At 36.1% G+C, this 17,057-nt stretch overlaps 1 protein-coding gene across 1 annotated transcript in view; it reads right to left on the bottom strand.

Moving 5' to 3' along the window:
• SYN2 (synapsin II) overlaps nucleotides 1-17,057 on the bottom strand; it is a 196,210-nt gene that overhangs the window by 114,134 nt on the left and 65,019 nt on the right. The window contains exons 2-4 of the mRNA XM_074836641.1: nucleotides 6,920-6,977; nucleotides 4,442-4,533; nucleotides 395-551 (exon numbers count right to left, since the gene is read on the bottom strand). Of these exons, the coding sequence (XP_074692742.1) occupies nucleotides 395-551; nucleotides 4,442-4,533; nucleotides 6,920-6,977 (307 nt within the window). The remainder of the gene's footprint in view (nucleotides 1-394; nucleotides 552-4,441; nucleotides 4,534-6,919; nucleotides 6,978-17,057) is intronic.

Genomic DNA, 17,057 nt, shown 5'->3' with positions numbered 1-17,057 from the left:
AGGCATGAGGAAAACACTGGCTAAAAGTCTGTTTAAATTATGTTCAAAACCACAAGTACGAAAAATATTCTCAGCTTGCTTTTCCCAGACAAATTGTGAATAAACACACTTTCCTCACTTGAGGAAGTACGTTAGTGGTGGATAGGCTTTCCGTTAGGTTCCTCACCTATTTCATTATTTGTACCAGAAATATATTTTTCTCTCTGTCTTTGCACTGCCTACACTGGCTCTTTGAAAAAATGATTTAAATATCTTAGTTTACTTTTTATTCTTTTCACTATTGCTTCACAGCTCTGCTAAGTAACTTTGCAGTTTGATATCAACATTCATGAAAGGGAACTAGAGAAGCAAATTAACTTTTTGCACCAGAAGAACTTTTTGGTACATCACTTACCACCCACGGTTTGTCACAGAAGTTATAGATGGATTCCAGGGAGTTGACGCTCGGGATGCCTGCGTACTGCATTCCAATGATCAAGTTACGGAAATCTTCATTTTCTGCCATACTGAATGAATGTTGTCGAACAAGGACAAAATCAGGCCTGAATGACCTAGCAAGAAAAAAGATACATTACTAACAGTCAATGATCCAATTGTTTTTCCTTCAACAGCAAAATCTTAAAAGGGAAAAATGTCTAGCTGATGGATAGAGAAGTACTAAAAGAACACTCAAAACAAAGGTAAATGCTACAAGACAGAAAGAATTATTATGGCTTTATGAAAATCTGTACTGTATCTTTTCTTAACTGCTGTTCAGAAAACAGCAGCAGCCAGTCAATAAGGGGACTCCATTAAGACGAGAGACAAATTATCATGGCGTTCGAGGTTGCTTTCCCACTGAAAGATGAATCATATATATAAACTCTGAGCATGTTCTTAGTTTATGTACACCAATTCCTCAGCAATGACAATCAAAAACAAAACAGGCAAATGTCTCTGTCAGAAACTTAAGCTTCTTGGGAACAATTTTTTTTTCACAACTGTCATCAGACTGTTTTAAAGACAGTAAGAGATGAAGCAACCCCATTGCTCGCAAAAGGAATTGTACAATAACTGCAGATAATTACAGTTCAACTTTTGATCAAGACACTTGTCAAAATTAATTTCTAAACTTACAACTGCACTTTTTTTTCCCCCTCTTTCTCTCTTGTTCTCAGGACTTCCCCTATTGCAACCTCTGTGCCTACTTGTCCTATCACCATGCACCTTTGAGAACAGTCTGACACCATATGCACCTTACTCAAACCCTGAAATTTAGTTACTGAAGAAGGTTATGGAAAACAGAAGACATAATGGAACAGGACAGAGCCACCAGTACAGGGGCAATTTGCTCCTAAACTTGACTGTTGACAGATTCTCTTCTGTATCCAAATTTTATAGGTGGAAAAAACACCGACTAGCTTAAAGCTATCAAGCTCCTGAAAGAGGCATAACTGCAGGATAAATTAAATTAGTGTAGTAAATTGGTATAATTATTTACATGCTTTGATTAATTATAAGCTGTGTACTGGAGTGAAAAATTCCAAAGATTACGAAATGATTCAGAAATCTCACTCTAGTAAAACAAAACAAAACTAAAACAATTAAAATTTATATTAAAATTGCCTTAGCAGTTTTGAGATTCCAGCCTGAATGCAGTAGTCAAACTATATTAGCTGGATTCTTAAGCTGGCTTTCAAATGTAACGCATGATTTGGCAAAAGCAACATTATAAAGATTTGCTGTCAAGAGTCATTAAAATGGCACTGTAGGCCAATGACCAAAGCTTGTAAAGAAATGCTTGCCTTTAAACAAGTTCCCCAAAAAATATCTGTAGCACACTTCCGAGAATCTGTGATCTAGGTTTCATGGTTGTGCGCCAAGGGTTTGAAACAAGGAAATTCAATTTACTAGCACAGCATAATACTTGGAGGACTAATGATGCCTTAATCAAAATTGCAGACCACTCAGTGAAAGAAAGAGACCACCTCTACCATTTAAAATAGTGTAAAAGGAGATTACACATCATCTCAAAGGCACCACTGTGTTTTTAAATAAAAGCACAGAACAGAAAGTGTCCTTTAAAATACCAATTTAATGAAACAATTGGGGAATTGAGCGAATGTGCTTTAAAAAAAAAAATCATTTTGCTTTGCAAAAGCTCCTCAAAGGAACATGATACATTTAGTTCTGTAATTACTGCTGGACGGAATGACTGTGTATACAGAAGAAGGTCATGAGAAAAATTTTAATCCTGGCTCAGGCATTTGTAAGATCCAAAATCTCAGCATTATGTAACATAAGATATAATTTTTCAGGGCTTGATTTTCATTCACAAAAATGAAACAAGCAGGTGCCTGTTATACATTTTTTTCCTCCTAAAATAAGACACTAAAATTTTGTCATTGAAATTTCCATGTTTTGTTAACTAATATTTTGCTCATAAATCTATGATACCAGGTCACTTTGAACCTCAAATTAATAACACATAAGAATCTTCATCTGAGTATTCAGGTGTTTATGCCTTTTTAGTAATACACTCATAGTCCATATTCAATCTGAACTTTGACACCAGTGGGACCAGCAGTTTCTCCCACCTCTCTTCATAGTTGAGACAGACAGAAACAAAGGAACATGCCACACATCCTATTGTCAGACCCATATTTCACACTGGATTTCAAATGAAGTTTCTTATCAACATGTAAAGTAATATCCATCAGTATCTCTGCATTCCTCAGCGACACAAGAAGCACATTCCAAACTTCAGGCAATAAGCTTCACAAACTGACTAGGCTTAAAGCAACATAAAGACTAGCACTTCTTTGAAGATACAGAGCATTTATGTAAAATATTTTTGTTTTACAAAAATATTCTGTATCTCCAGATAAGTTATCATAGAAACAGAGAACTGCTCTCCCATCATGTCTGCATATCCTTCTGACACCGGGAAGCGTGCACACAGATGCAGATATCTCACACAGATTTGAGTGAAATTTATCAACTTCAGGTAGTTCTATTTGGTTAAATAAGTTACCCATAAAACTGATAATACTATAAAATCCTTTGTCATCTAATTGTCTGAGTTATCTGATGACACAACAAGATGTCTCTATTTCTTAACATAAGCAGCAGTTTTACCAAGTTTTCTCATAAACTGCAAATGTACATCTTTGTAGATGTTATTTTCTGGAGGTTCCCAACTCACGTTAAGTATTGACATGTTTTGATGCTAACTTGGCCTCAAAATTTTTGTCCTGTTTGGAAAACTCACTGCAGAAAAGCCACTAAGGAGCAGTGATCAAGATTTCCTGGCTCCAAAACTTCTACCATTGGGGAAAAAAAAAAACCAAACAACACAACTAAAAAAAAGCAAATCTCTTCCTTTTCTAAGGAAATAATCTTGTGGATTTGGCATAACTGGTTGTTGTATTAAGCTGCAGTATTTTTAGAATACACAAGAGATTAAACAGTTGTGAGTTTTAAAGCATAAAGTACACTTATTTTCAATATCTTTTTTCCTGACTTTTTTTACATGAATGAGTAGAAATTTTCAAATCTTTTATTTGGACAGATGTTGTGCAAAAATATGAAGATATGAGACATGTTGTATGCTGTCCAGCTCCCTGAACTCTTACTCTTGCCTAAAGATAAACATAAGCAGTAAACTACCAGGTCACTGTTGGTGGCTCAATCTACCTTTCTGAATGCAATTGTTCAGCCAAAAAACTGCTACATTTAACTCATGCTTAAGTGCAGTGGCCAGAATAGGAGTAAGTCCCATAAATTAGATAAAATGTAGGACTACCTGAAATAATTTTGCTAATACTTATTTAAGCTTTAACTTTGCGCAGTCATACCCCTGTTTGAGATCTCCCCTTACATTTACAGTGCTGTTGATGTCCTCATTGAAAAAAAAAAAAAGGTAAAATTACCCTGCCTTCAGTTGGAATAATCCTGTTTGGACAAAACAGTTTACTGGGAAATCTCAGGCTTTTAAACTGAAATCTTTCAAACAGACAATGATATTCCAGTAACATTCCTGAGAGAAGTGCTATAGCTTGGCTTGTTTCAGTAGAAAATATTCAACATTGGAAATAGATACTGCTCATCTGGAAAGGTCTGGCATGTATAAAAACACCAAGACTCTTTATTTTTGAAGCAAAGATAAGACCCAAAGCAATAACTCTAAATCCCAGTCATGTATTTTTATACCAGACTTCATTCTCATCTTAACCAAACCCATCTTTCATGTGGTCAAAATGTTGAGAGAGTTCCTTCCTGTCACAGGACTTACTGCACTGATCAGATGCTTTATTGCCTACACTTCATGCCAATGACCGAGCTGCACTGCATCTGCTAAAATCCCTACTGGACATATCCAAAAAAATCATTCAGTACCTTTCACGTTCATACATTAAGCCATTTATTGCTTTTTGCTGTTATTCTATTTAGTTTTTCTTACCTGACAACTTTAGTGCCATTTCGAAATACTTGGATATCTACTGCGTAATTGCCATCAGCATGGGCTATCAAGTTGATTTCTGAAAATTCTGCCTATGAAAAGAAGACTCACATTAATCAGTCTGCTTTATTTTACCCTTATTTTCCTAAATCCCTTCTTTTAAGTTTTAGTATCTGAACTGCTGACAGTATACTTTTGGAATATAATGAGCACCAAGAGGATATTAATCAGTATTTGCCACATATGACACATCACATCTGAATACATTCTAATACAAAGAAAGCAAAAAGTAAAAAACTTTATGAAAAAGGACTGTGGGGCAAGTAGAAGTGTATTTCCTCATTCATGTCTGCACAGAAGTGTAGAGATTTTATTTTTGCTTTGTATGGTGTTATCACAGAGATTGATACAGACTCAACAAAAATTACGAACAGTTTTAAAGAAAACAATACAAAAGCAATGTTAAAATAACTATGATAAGTAGAATATTTTCTTATAGCATTTAGTGTCTCTTCATATACTTTACTCCTTTCTATTTTCTTTGTGGGCATTTACTCTTCTTTTTAAAAGATCTGGTGCTAATAAACAAGCGAATCACAAAATTCACAAATAAAGACCTTTTTCAAAGTATCTTCTCACACTGAAAATGTGGAATTTAAAAGGAATCACTTCCATACTCTGAATCTACAGTTATTTGAAAGGAAAGGACAGGATGTTTTTCATTTATCCACAGTCTTTCATCAGCTTAGACTCTCAAGGCACTTTACAATAACATTACACAGCAGAATAATTGAAATGCAGCCAGCTGTCTTCTAGTGGATAAATAAAAGCGTCTTTGCTATCCCGGACACTAATACAGAATAGAGAGTGTCAGAATTCTCATTAGTCTCCTCTTGAAAAATGGTATCACTGAAAGTCTTCCTAAGTAAAATCTGTGTAAGGCTTTCAGAATTTAGTGTTCAGTTAAGGCAAGTGTTCCAACTCAATAGCCTAAGTATGTGCTTGATTTCAAGCATGGATGTTTCCTCATTAAATCCCATATGCTTATATACTTTCCTGGACCAGTGTTACAATGTTCTAAACACAAGGGGCAGTTTTAAGATTATTGTAAAAACAGTACAAATGGTGAGAGATTGAAATATTTGTGTAAGTGCTGAAAATGTCAAAGAACCATTTAAAATCTATTAAATCTGAGATTGACAACTGATCTCTCCAACTAATAAATCATATTAAACAATTACAGGTATTCACAGTATAGATTTTGTAGTTTAAAAGCTTAATACATGATAGAAAATACTGTATGCAATAGAGAGGTTGCTGTAAGTAGTATAAAAATAAAATAATGCTCTCTGATACTAGCAAAAGAACACTGAAGTAGTTGTTAATAACTCTGTATATGATTGTCACACATCAACACTGTGACAAAGTGATTAGCAGGGTTCAGAAACTTTCAATCTCTTACTGATTAAAGGTGGTTCTGGTCCTACAAGAGGCCACCTGAAGGAAATTCTAGGCTTACACAGAGTTTTTGTTAAAGAGACAGCGTGTGTGATGTCAGCTGCATGGTCTGATCCAGGTGTGAATGGTATTTGGGCACAAAATAGCCTGTCTTCTTTTTCCCGCTTTTCCCTCAATACTCCTGAAGATCCCTGGCAAAACTTCCATGTTTCCAAGCCAAGAACACCAGCAGATATTCAGTGGTGTAAAGAATGGAGCAAAGCTACATGCTGTACTATTACAGTGAATTTAGACAAGTTGAATCCACACGGCTAGTGATAACGTTCCCTCACTCTCTGAAATTCCAATGACAATTCAGTTTAAGTACTGAAGCTTCTTACAGTACTATCTATTCACAGAATTAATGATTGAAAAGCAGTGGAAAGACGTATTTACTTCCCTAGTTTCAGATATCTAGCTCAAATAAAATAGCTATCATTCCAATCACCCTAAATTATATCTGCATATTTTTTTTTAAAAACACACATGCTAGCACTGCAACCAGAGTGTATGTATATTCTTAATTGAAGTAATTAGTGATACAGAAACACAACATGTAATTCACGGAGTGTCTGGGAAATTCACAGGCTCTAAGCAACAACCTTTTGAATATGACATGTTTTTAATGTTGTACAAATTATGGTCAGAATCCTCTAAAAAGAGCCACCTTAGAATGAAATATAATTAAACCTTTGACTGTTCTGCTTGTGAGGTCTTTCTGAAGTACAAAGGGCTACGTATCTATCTATATGTACATGTATATAGAAGCATAGAATGATTTAGGTTGGAAAAGACCCTTAAGATCATCAAGTCCAACCATTAGCCTAGCACTAACAAGTCCACTGCTAAACCATGTCCCTAAGCACCACGTCTACACATCTTTTAAATACCTCCAGGGAGGTATGTATTCATATAGATCTATATGTATTTGTATAAATACACAAATATAAAAATAACATTCAGATTAAGTCATTTAGTTACCTGTTCAACCTTTATGTCATATTCTCCATGGACCTTTTTTCCACGAAAAGCCTTGGCCCTGCAGGAAAAAAGGGAGAAAGAAATGTATCTGTAATTAGTAGCTACACAAAAGCTTCCTGTATGGCCTCCAGTGTCTTGAAAACACACATGTATACTAATTGAACCTACCTACTACACATATACAATTCCTCTGACATCCTTGTATCCTTAACATCCCATCACACAGTATTTTGTGATAAAAAGAAAAATGGGATTTTCAACATTAAAGTGTACACGAAAGTATACTGCAGTACATATTTCACAATTAGTTACTGATATAAAATGAGTACCAGTAAAAAGATGTAATCTTGCTCTCATTAAAGTCAACAATGCCAGTGGAAATCTGTTTCAATGTGAACAACTTCCTAACAGCCACTCATGTTAATCTTCACCCACTTCATTTAGTTAGAAAAACTGGTTTACTGGGAATAGTATACTTAGAAAATTTATATTGTTTTTAAAGAAATTATCAGGGGTACTGGAGACTGTCATCACCAAATTTGAGAGTGCCTGATTTACTATCAGTTCTGCTTTTTTGAGACTATAACTTGAGACAATGTAATTAATCTGAAGGAGAGTTTATGAGTAATTATTATGCTCTGGGATTGCTGTGATGAAACAGAACTTAATTCAATGATCCAGTCTCCCAGGCCTAACAAGCAGACATTCTTTCTAGGAATCTGTCACTTGTATGCCTTAGGCTGCATGTATCTGCTTTGAAGTAAATGGGAATTTAAAAAAATAAAAAAAAACTCTTGGTAAAAGGGAATTAGTCTAACACTCCTAAGCTGGAAAAGGAATATGGTGTCAGTCTCTCTCTGCACCTTCTCTGCTCAAGCCAAAGCTGAGAGTACCTTCCCCTGCTTTTACTATATGCAAGCAAAAATCTGTTGCACAATCCAAAAACAGAACATCACAGAATATCTTCTCAAGTGTTAAAAAACCCCAAACCTGTCAATTTTCAACATCTGACAAAATGCTGTTATATTAAACTAAATCTACCTCATCAGTGAAAGTAATCTATATGATGTGAAAGTTATGTATATACTACGTATTAAAACAATTCATTATTGCTTTTGGAAAATCCTTTCCCCACTGAGGTCCAGAAGAGTTTCACCATTGGTTTCAGTAGTGGAAGAACCAAACTTCATAATAATCAACTGAAAATTCTGCCTTTGGCAACATATTTCTTAAGGATACCTTATGTATTACGGGTAACGGGTGGTAGAAATCAAATAAAGTGAAACAGCATACTAAAACATTGCCCAACAATTAATTTGTTACGAATACACAGTTGGTAAGAAGACAACAATGAAGAAAGCATTTGCATTACTGGTTTAGACTGTTTTCTTGTAATAAATACATAGAAAATATGAAGTTTGAAATATCTTGTTTTATTATAGGAGGTGCATACTCAGGATGTTATCAAATATTTTTGCCAATAACAAAAGTAGAAGTTAAATACACTGTATCACAGGTCTAACAAAGAAATACTATCCATCACTTATTTTTCTTTCAAAATTTGTTCTGAAATTCCATATGAATGTGAAAACTTTGAAGATGTCTGGACACGGCTTAAGTTTTAGGATGTTGTTTATGTTGAAGCATCAGCTAGACCATGTTAAGCTAATAGGTGCAGGAAAACCAAGGACATCTGTACGACCCTGGGAGAAGTACACAAAACCCACAGACCAGAGAGGAAGGTCTCATGTTCAAAGATATCACCACATCTGCCTCAGGAGAAAAGCAACCAATTTGTAACAACAGACAGCTTAGATGTCTCTTGGAAAAACTAAGATTTACTGCTTTGAAAAATATTTAAAACTCCAATTCTGATCCCCATGAATTTAACAGTAATGTTATTGTTGAATTTTACTGGGAAAAAGATGAGCTCCTACATTTTATTTCTGATGTAACAACAGGTGAGGCATATACATTATTGGACATCACAGAAACCAAATTTCATGTAAATAGAATTATGTTGGCTATATAACACAATCAATGTTCTAGTGAAGCTGCTTCTTGAACACTGAAAAATAAGCTTAGAGTAATATCCAGTCTCTGCAAAGCTGAATGGTAACTTGACCATATATAGAGATCAAACCCCCCACAATGCTTACCCTAACCAATATCAGCAATTGATTACTTCTTTATGAGAGGAAATGGAACAGGGAAACCACAAAGAGAGGCTCTTCAATTCTTTAGAGCTAAGTCCATTGCACAATTGGAACGTGCTCAAAACATTAGTTAAGGTGAGATGCTATTCCTTTAAATTCAGTCTTTCTACATAAACATCATTTAGATGAGTCAATCGTTAAACAACTAAACTCTGGCATGATTCACATTTCAACAAATGACTTCAGCTTTGAAAATAAATAGTAAGTACTGAAGTTAAGCAATCTGAGGCTGGAAACAAATGTGGCATTTAAACATTTAAGGACACTTAATTTCAAAGTAGCTTTAGCCAATAACTTTTATGAAAATGTGTAATATTCAGTAATATTCTCCAAATATTGAGCTACAAACTGCAAGAATTTATCTTGATATCTCTAAAAAATAACTTGCAACAAAAATTTATGACTCAGTTATTTCAGAACAAACTCTAAGAAATTCTTAGCATGAGTTTGCTGTGAAATAGAACCTAGTTTTCTGTACTTTGGAAATACAGTCATGACTTGCTTGAATCATTTCCTATTTGGAATATGAGAAATGTGAAATCCTATCATAAAGACATTTATTACATGCTTTTTTTTTTTTTTTTTGCTGAGGGGAGATGGGGAACAAAATTCTTTGGTGTTATTGATTTACAGAATTTCACTGAATTGTAGCTTGAAATTCCTGTTATGCCTTATTACTCTCAGTACTGAGCATGGAATACCTCTACACCAACTCTCGGAGCACCTCTGAAGGAAGGAAGTGATGCTTTCAAGGTCAGGATCTCTAGGCAAGGCCTTTGAGAAGAGTGTGAGGTTAGCTGTCAACATGAGTAAAGTTGACAAAACAAATATGCCCCAATTCCAGTAACATTTGGCTGCCCATTGTTGATGATTTCTTGCATTGTATGTAGGGAAGGCAAGAAAAGAAAGCAGTACTATTATTCAGCTGAAACTCACTGTGTAAAAAATTGCTTTCCAACGCCTAAATGTAGTGAAAACAGTTACTAATATGAATGCTGCCTATTGGAGTTACTAGCATGACCTCTTATAGTCAGAATCTTTTCAAAATATGTAAAATATTTATGCATTTCTTGCTTCACAACTAATTTTCTGGATAAAAATCTTGCACATTTAAAATTAAACAACTATAGAATATACAGTTGCCAGAGATGCAGCCTAAAATGAACTCATACTACTTACTGAACTTTGGCAAGGACAATGAATGTAGCAATCACTAAAAATGTTTCAAATATATAGAACAGACCTGAAATATTTCCCTCAAACTACACAGCATCTACATACATTTCCACAGTATCTTACTATGCCATGAAAACAATGTGGTTTCATTTTGTGTAAATGAATGAAGCATTAAAACTGGTGCTACTTTCAACTGGCAGCAAAATCAACAGGAAAATCATTTGCTAACATGCAGCAGGTTTATAGTTCTTCAGTTTGCCTTCTTTAACACTGCAATGCAGAGCTTATCAGCTCTGTCTGATAATAAGGTCTTTATTAAAGTCAAAAGCATGCATTCAGCAAACATGTGGGGTCAAGTCCGGCTCACGTGTGTAAGTCTCCTATTTTCACAGCACTGCATACCCTTAAACACTGCAATTTGCACTTGACAATTTAGTGCAGCACTTGTCGGATTTCTGTACAAATAACAACATGTGCACAGGATTCAGTTCTGTTTGAACACTGATTTCTGGGCATGTCTGAACAGTGAACCAGGAACCAATTACCGATCCTATCAATAAGACGACTGTATGCTCAAAAAGAATTATAGTGCCAGTTGCCTACAACAGGGCAAAAGTTTGTTCATCATTTAGAACAGTAGCACCCTCTAGAGTACACAAATTGCAGACTGTCAACATTAATAAACAGCGTAATTTACTCCAAGCAAGGTAATGTACATATATATATATACACACAGAGAGTAGTCTCAAAGAACCGGTTCACTGGAATTACCTTATGCATGTAAAGATTTTGGCAGACTACTGACACAGAACCAGCCAGACTTCCACCAACTTAAAAAGTGTGGTACACTAGCCTCAGTGACAGAGTAGAACAAGTTGAAGAGAAAGCAAACCCAGTCTTCAAGTTCAAATCTGGTTAGAAATAATTAATTATTTAATTCCATTTAAAAAACAAAAAAAAACAAAAAAAACACAACCAAGAAAAAGAAGTAGATTTAATCTCAAAGTTTTTGTACCAGAAAAACTATTGTTTGTATATGCTGCCCTAATTTCATGCTGAATGAGAAAGTCAATCTACCTCCAGCAGTCAGTATTTTCTATTAAATTAATGGAATTATGACTGTGTCTAAGATGTCACTGGCATCCCATTTGTACTGTCCAGTAACACAGAGTGCTAAAAAATATGGAACACTGGCATAACCGTAAAATCATAGAGTATCTCAAGTTGGAAGGAACTCATAATTATTGAGTCAAACCCTCTGCTCCTCGCAGGACTACCTAAAAACTAAACCATATGACTGAGAGCTTTGTCAGACACTCTGTGAATTCCAACAGGCTTGGTGCCATGATCCAGGGACCGACCACCCTCTCAGTGAAGAACCTTTTCCTAATGTCCGATCTGAACTTTCCCGTGACGCAGATTCATTCCATTTCCTCGTGTCCTGTCACTGGTCACCAGAGAGAAGAGATCAGCACCTCCCCCTCCGCTGCCCCCCTTGAGGAAAGTGTAGACTGCCATGAGGTCACCCCTCAGCCTTCTCTTCTCCAACAAACAGAGTGATCTCAACCCATAACTCTTGCACTTGAGCCTTTTCCCCATCTTGGTCATGCTCCTCTGGACACACTCTAACAGTCTGATGTTCTTCTTATATTGAGGTGCCCAAAACTGCACCCAGTACTCAAGGTGGGGCCGCACCAGTGCAGTGTAGAGTGGGACACTCACCTCCCTCAACCAGCTAGAGATGCTGTGCTTGATGCACCCCGGGGTGTCGTTGGCCCTTTGGGCTGCCAGGGCACATTGCTCACTTCTGTTCAACTTGACATTGGCCCAAACCCCCCAGATCTCTTTCCTCAGGGCTGCTCTCCAGCCTCTCATCCCCCAATTTCTGTGTATAACTAGGATCACCTCATCCCAGGTGGAGAATCTGGCACTTGCTCTTGTTAAATTTCATACATAACACTGGCCTACTGTCCTGTGAAAAAATATTAAACAATCTAATGAAATTATATACATTAGGAATTAACATTTCAGTGATATAATCTAGACACGTTCTAAGTACATGGTTTTTAAGATAGCAGTTTTCTAAATATATGTGCTTTCAATATGAAATCAAAAGAATCTGCCAAGGAAATAATGGCTTAAAAACATGACTGCGTACATATCACGAAGCTGCAATAAAGGATAATTTAAAAGAGTAAGATTATTACTTCTTTCATATGCTGAGGACTTTTTAGACTGTTATGCAGACTTTTTTAAATATATGAAAACCATAAGAAACCATAAGAAGCATATGATAAGATTTGCATAGTATTTTCATTTTATGTGACCTAATCTATAATCTACTGAAACCAGTGGGAATCTCTCTATCAATATCAATGGACTCTGCAACTGCCTGATAGTATCAACATTGCTATACTGATTTCCAATCAATCAGCCTAGCTAATAAGACCCAGCATTTGGAACTGCTATGATGACTAAATAGAAGAAGTTACTAAGAATACTCTAAACACGCTGGTTTACAGACTTTCTTTTATTTACTTGTTCCACATTTCGGCATCAAGAGACCAATAAGAGACTGTTATAAAAAAATAAAATTATTTAAACCCTGACTTTTAAAGACCTTGATGTTCTTTTTTAATTCTGCACTGTGAAGTTATATTGTTGGCACCTGACCCAATCAGTATTTCACTCTCACATGAAACAGTTATGTTTTCTCAAGCTATTACTTCATACTGAAATTGCCTTAAAAGAAGCAGACCATCACCACAAAATAAGTGATGGAGCATATCAAATGCATGACTTCTAGCTTTAGTAGTGCTCCCTGTTGAGTTGGATTTCATTCGACTAATGATAATCTCCATTTCCAGGAGCCTGTAAATTTGAACAGCAGCACATTTTATTGGCTCTGAAATAACACAGGTTATTTTAACAGGTTCCATAGCTCACATTTGTATCAGGCCAGTTAAGTTTTGCTGTTAATCACTCAGTTTGATGAAATGTCACATTCCATGGAAGCCCTGTAATGGCAAGGACACAAGGATTGCTCTTTCCAGTTATTCACTGTGTGATCTGACAATTCACAGAAACCCTAACTGGAACTTGATTAATTTCATAAAAATATTTTTTTTTGTCAGTATGACAGACAGGACACAATGCAGTTCTTCATTCTAAGTCATAGCCTAGTATTTTGAAGGGGAAAATACACTGTTCATATAAAAAAAGTGCTAGCTTCTGCCAATAAGGTAACATATAAACAATTGCATTCTAGTCTATTAGTTAATCTGTTGAGGTCACAACAGAAATTATTTCTGAACATTTTCTTCTGTCCCCAGTGGCACAACGTGGCCATTTTTTTTTTTTTTTTTTTTTGTTATATCCTATTGTTTCCACTGGCACAATATGTCTCAGGCTTCACTGCGTATCTTTACCTGAAATCACTGTCTCAACTACTCCTATACCAATCCTGTCAATTGTAACATATAGAAAGAGAATTACTAGGAAGAAAAGCAAGCACTTATGGTCCTAGTGCATATTAGCACATGACGGAGTCATCCCAGACAGCCTAATACTGGAACCTATCACATGGTTAATTCTATCAAGCGACAGGATTTCTTCATGGCCGATCTGCACAGTTTTATTGAGGACCGTGAACGCACAGCTACCCAAGCAGTTCGAACTTAACGAGGCAGTAGAAAACATCTGTAGGAAACACCCCTCTGGTACAAGGTTTTCCTTCCCTGACTTCTCAAATTTGAAGCAAAGAACTTTGTTAAATACCTGCTTAAAAACCAGAGCTCCTGCGTGCAGCCTTTCCTCTGCAGAGGCACTGAACCGTCACACCCTTCCCCATTCCCTTTACCAGCGATGGCTAAACTTGTGAAAAAGCAGAGTCTCTGCACTGGTCAGTGGAGGATTTTCCTGTCCAGACAGTAGAGAAGCTGCCCAAAAGACCAAATTCTGAAACTGTATTAAAAAAAAGCATAAACAATGTAGAAATAAAGAACACAAGCTTATTAAGCAGCAATTATTCCATTTCCCTTTCTGTGCTGCATATCCCCCTTGCTAGAAAGGGTTTTTTTTTTTCAGAATGGCTTTATATGTGGCACCTTCTGAGGCTTCCACAATCTCTGATTCAATCCCAATTTTTTTCACCTTTGTAACAAATTATCCTATCCCCTTGGCATATACCAGAATGTTACCTCCTTTACTCTGATTATTTAAACAAAACAGAGCCATTTTATCCTTTCACAGCACAGATCATTCCAGCCCAAGAACTATCTGGTTTGTTTTAATCAGGAGCCCTTCTATTTGTCACTCTGTTCTGAACACAGTGTTTTCACTAGAGATCTAAACAAGAAGAAAATGCCTCCTACTCTTGAATCTTTCATTTGAGCTTAACTTTTCTGGGTCTTTTGAACAGCATGCTTTACTGAAAATGCCTTATTTTCTGCCCACTCGAGGCGAAACAAGTACTCTTTCATGTCCAAATGCTAGTCTGTCTTTCTGGTAATGTCTCAAAATCCCACATCTCCGATTATGTAATATTTACCATTAGCCCATTACTTCTGTGCAAGATTTATAGTCGTGACATAATTTCTGTGGGCTTTTTTTTTGTAAATTAGATGACAAATGAAAGTATTTTTAAATGTTCATTCCCTCATCACTAGACGACCTCATATGTGATGCAACATATTATAACGTTTTCCAAATCTGTTAGACTCATTAGAATGACTACTACAGTTTCCCATGGTCAGGTTCATCAAAATATTTTGTACTTATGAGATGAACAAAAAGTCCCAACTTTTATACAGGAAAACACCACTAGCCAAATTACGAAATACTAATGTTCTAAATACTGATGAAGGTTTTAATGGTTCTTACTGCTATAAGCCTCAAACTGCATCTTCTGCACCAGTTGCTGTTAAGTTCCTTAACCTTATCTTCTAGAGCAAATGTAATAATATTGCAGGCTAAAGTAACAAAGTTAAATTTGTTATTTCCAAGTCTCTCTACCAACTAAGTTGTCCATTCTTTCCAACTTCTCATTCTGTTGACAACAAAGATAAAGTAGTACAAACTGTTAATGAGCAAATCTACCGTTTAGAAAGTAAGGCATTCTATCTTGAGTAAGTGGCAAAAATGTTACACAGTGCAGCCACTAGTGATTAGTTTATGACAGAAAAAAACAAACCATCTAGAAATAGCATCTAGAGATATTTTAAGTTTACTTTTTTCCTATTGAGGTAAAGAAAATAAAGTGAGCCTAAAATACTTTACACTAACAGAAGGTAATTGCTGACATCTGAAAGGCCGTAAAAACCAGCATGGAGTGAAAGAATCCACGCTATCAATAAACTCTTCAGCAGAAATTTATCTGCCTTTTAATTTTTCTATTTATACTGAATTCTCTAAGGCATTTTAAATGCCTCTAAGCAAGATGTGTGACTCTGAAGAGTGAGAAAATTTGAATCATTTACACCTAGAGACACTACAAAGTGATACTTCATATATACCATGTTGGGCTATCATGTTGTTTGAATTTTCACCTTTGAGGATCCTGCACTTAATATAGAAACTGCTTTTTAAAAACCTTTCTAGCTAGTTCCCCTCTGCACTTGTTCTATAGATGAGATGCTGAACAAACTAGTCAACATGAGGCAAGAAAGAGGGGGAAGCATGCAAGTCATGCATGTCTGGAGAGAAAGTGGGAGAGACAGTGCACACCTTTCAGCCACAGCTTGTAGCTAAACCAGATTAAGTATAACATCAAACCTTTAGTCTTAATGTCAAAACTTAAATCTTCAGCGTCACACAGGGACAAGACCCAGGGGAAACACGGGGTAATGGGAGAAGAAAGGATTGCCACAAGTGCCAGAGTATCTTCTTAGAGATATACAGATATATCCATACAGAGAATGGCAGTGATGGTACAGGCAAGTCTGAGTATTTTTTTCCAAAGGGACACCCACAAGCATTTCACGCCCTTGCAGCAATACTTCCACGGCCCCACCACTACTGAACTAGATTTAAATGAGTGAAGGATAAAAAGTTTTTTCACGGATCAGCAATTGCTTTGATCTTTGGCTCAGAGATCCTTTCACCTCCTTCACGTAGATCTGGAGTCTCTTCCAATTCTATCACTAGCTTCATGTTACAGGAATATTAGAGGCCCCATTTGAATCAAGATCCGAAATAACGGGTGTAAAATAGTCTTCAATGTTTCATTTTTTTTTTTCATGTAACTGAAACTTATGCTTTTATGCTTATACTTAAAGACAGTCATGTTCTGCCCTGTTTCTCTGAGCAGATCAATTAGCAAACCTGGTCTTCATAGCTCTACTTAAGTAACTTGATTTAGCATCTTCATAGATGCAGTAAAGAAAAAGTATATGGCTTTTGCTGCCCTCTTCTGTAGAAAGAAATGTATATCAGATATTGGCTAAAAAACTGTTTCCAGTCACAGATAAATATAGAGCCATGGTCATCTTTCTGGCTTTACTGGCTTTAAGGTAGTTGCACTGGTATCAATCCCTCATTGAAAGAATAGCAGGGGCCAGTCACACGCAGGAGCTGGCTGAAAACTGTGGAAATACTTCATTATCATAAAGTTAGGTGTATGCCTGTGCTGAATGATGGACATTATGCATGATATGGAGCATGAACCTAACTTGCAAATAGTTTTAGATCTATTAGAAAAAGCATATTAACAGTAAGAACACTATTTAACGCAGCATTAGCAAAAACCC

Source organism: Strix aluco, chromosome 11, assembly GCF_031877795.1.
Source record: "Strix aluco isolate bStrAlu1 chromosome 11, bStrAlu1.hap1, whole genome shotgun sequence".
In the NCBI taxonomy this organism is placed as follows: Eukaryota; Metazoa; Chordata; class Aves; order Strigiformes; family Strigidae; genus Strix; species Strix aluco.
Note: the sequence above shows the minus strand (reverse complement) of the source record. Positions and strands in the feature narration are given on the sequence as shown.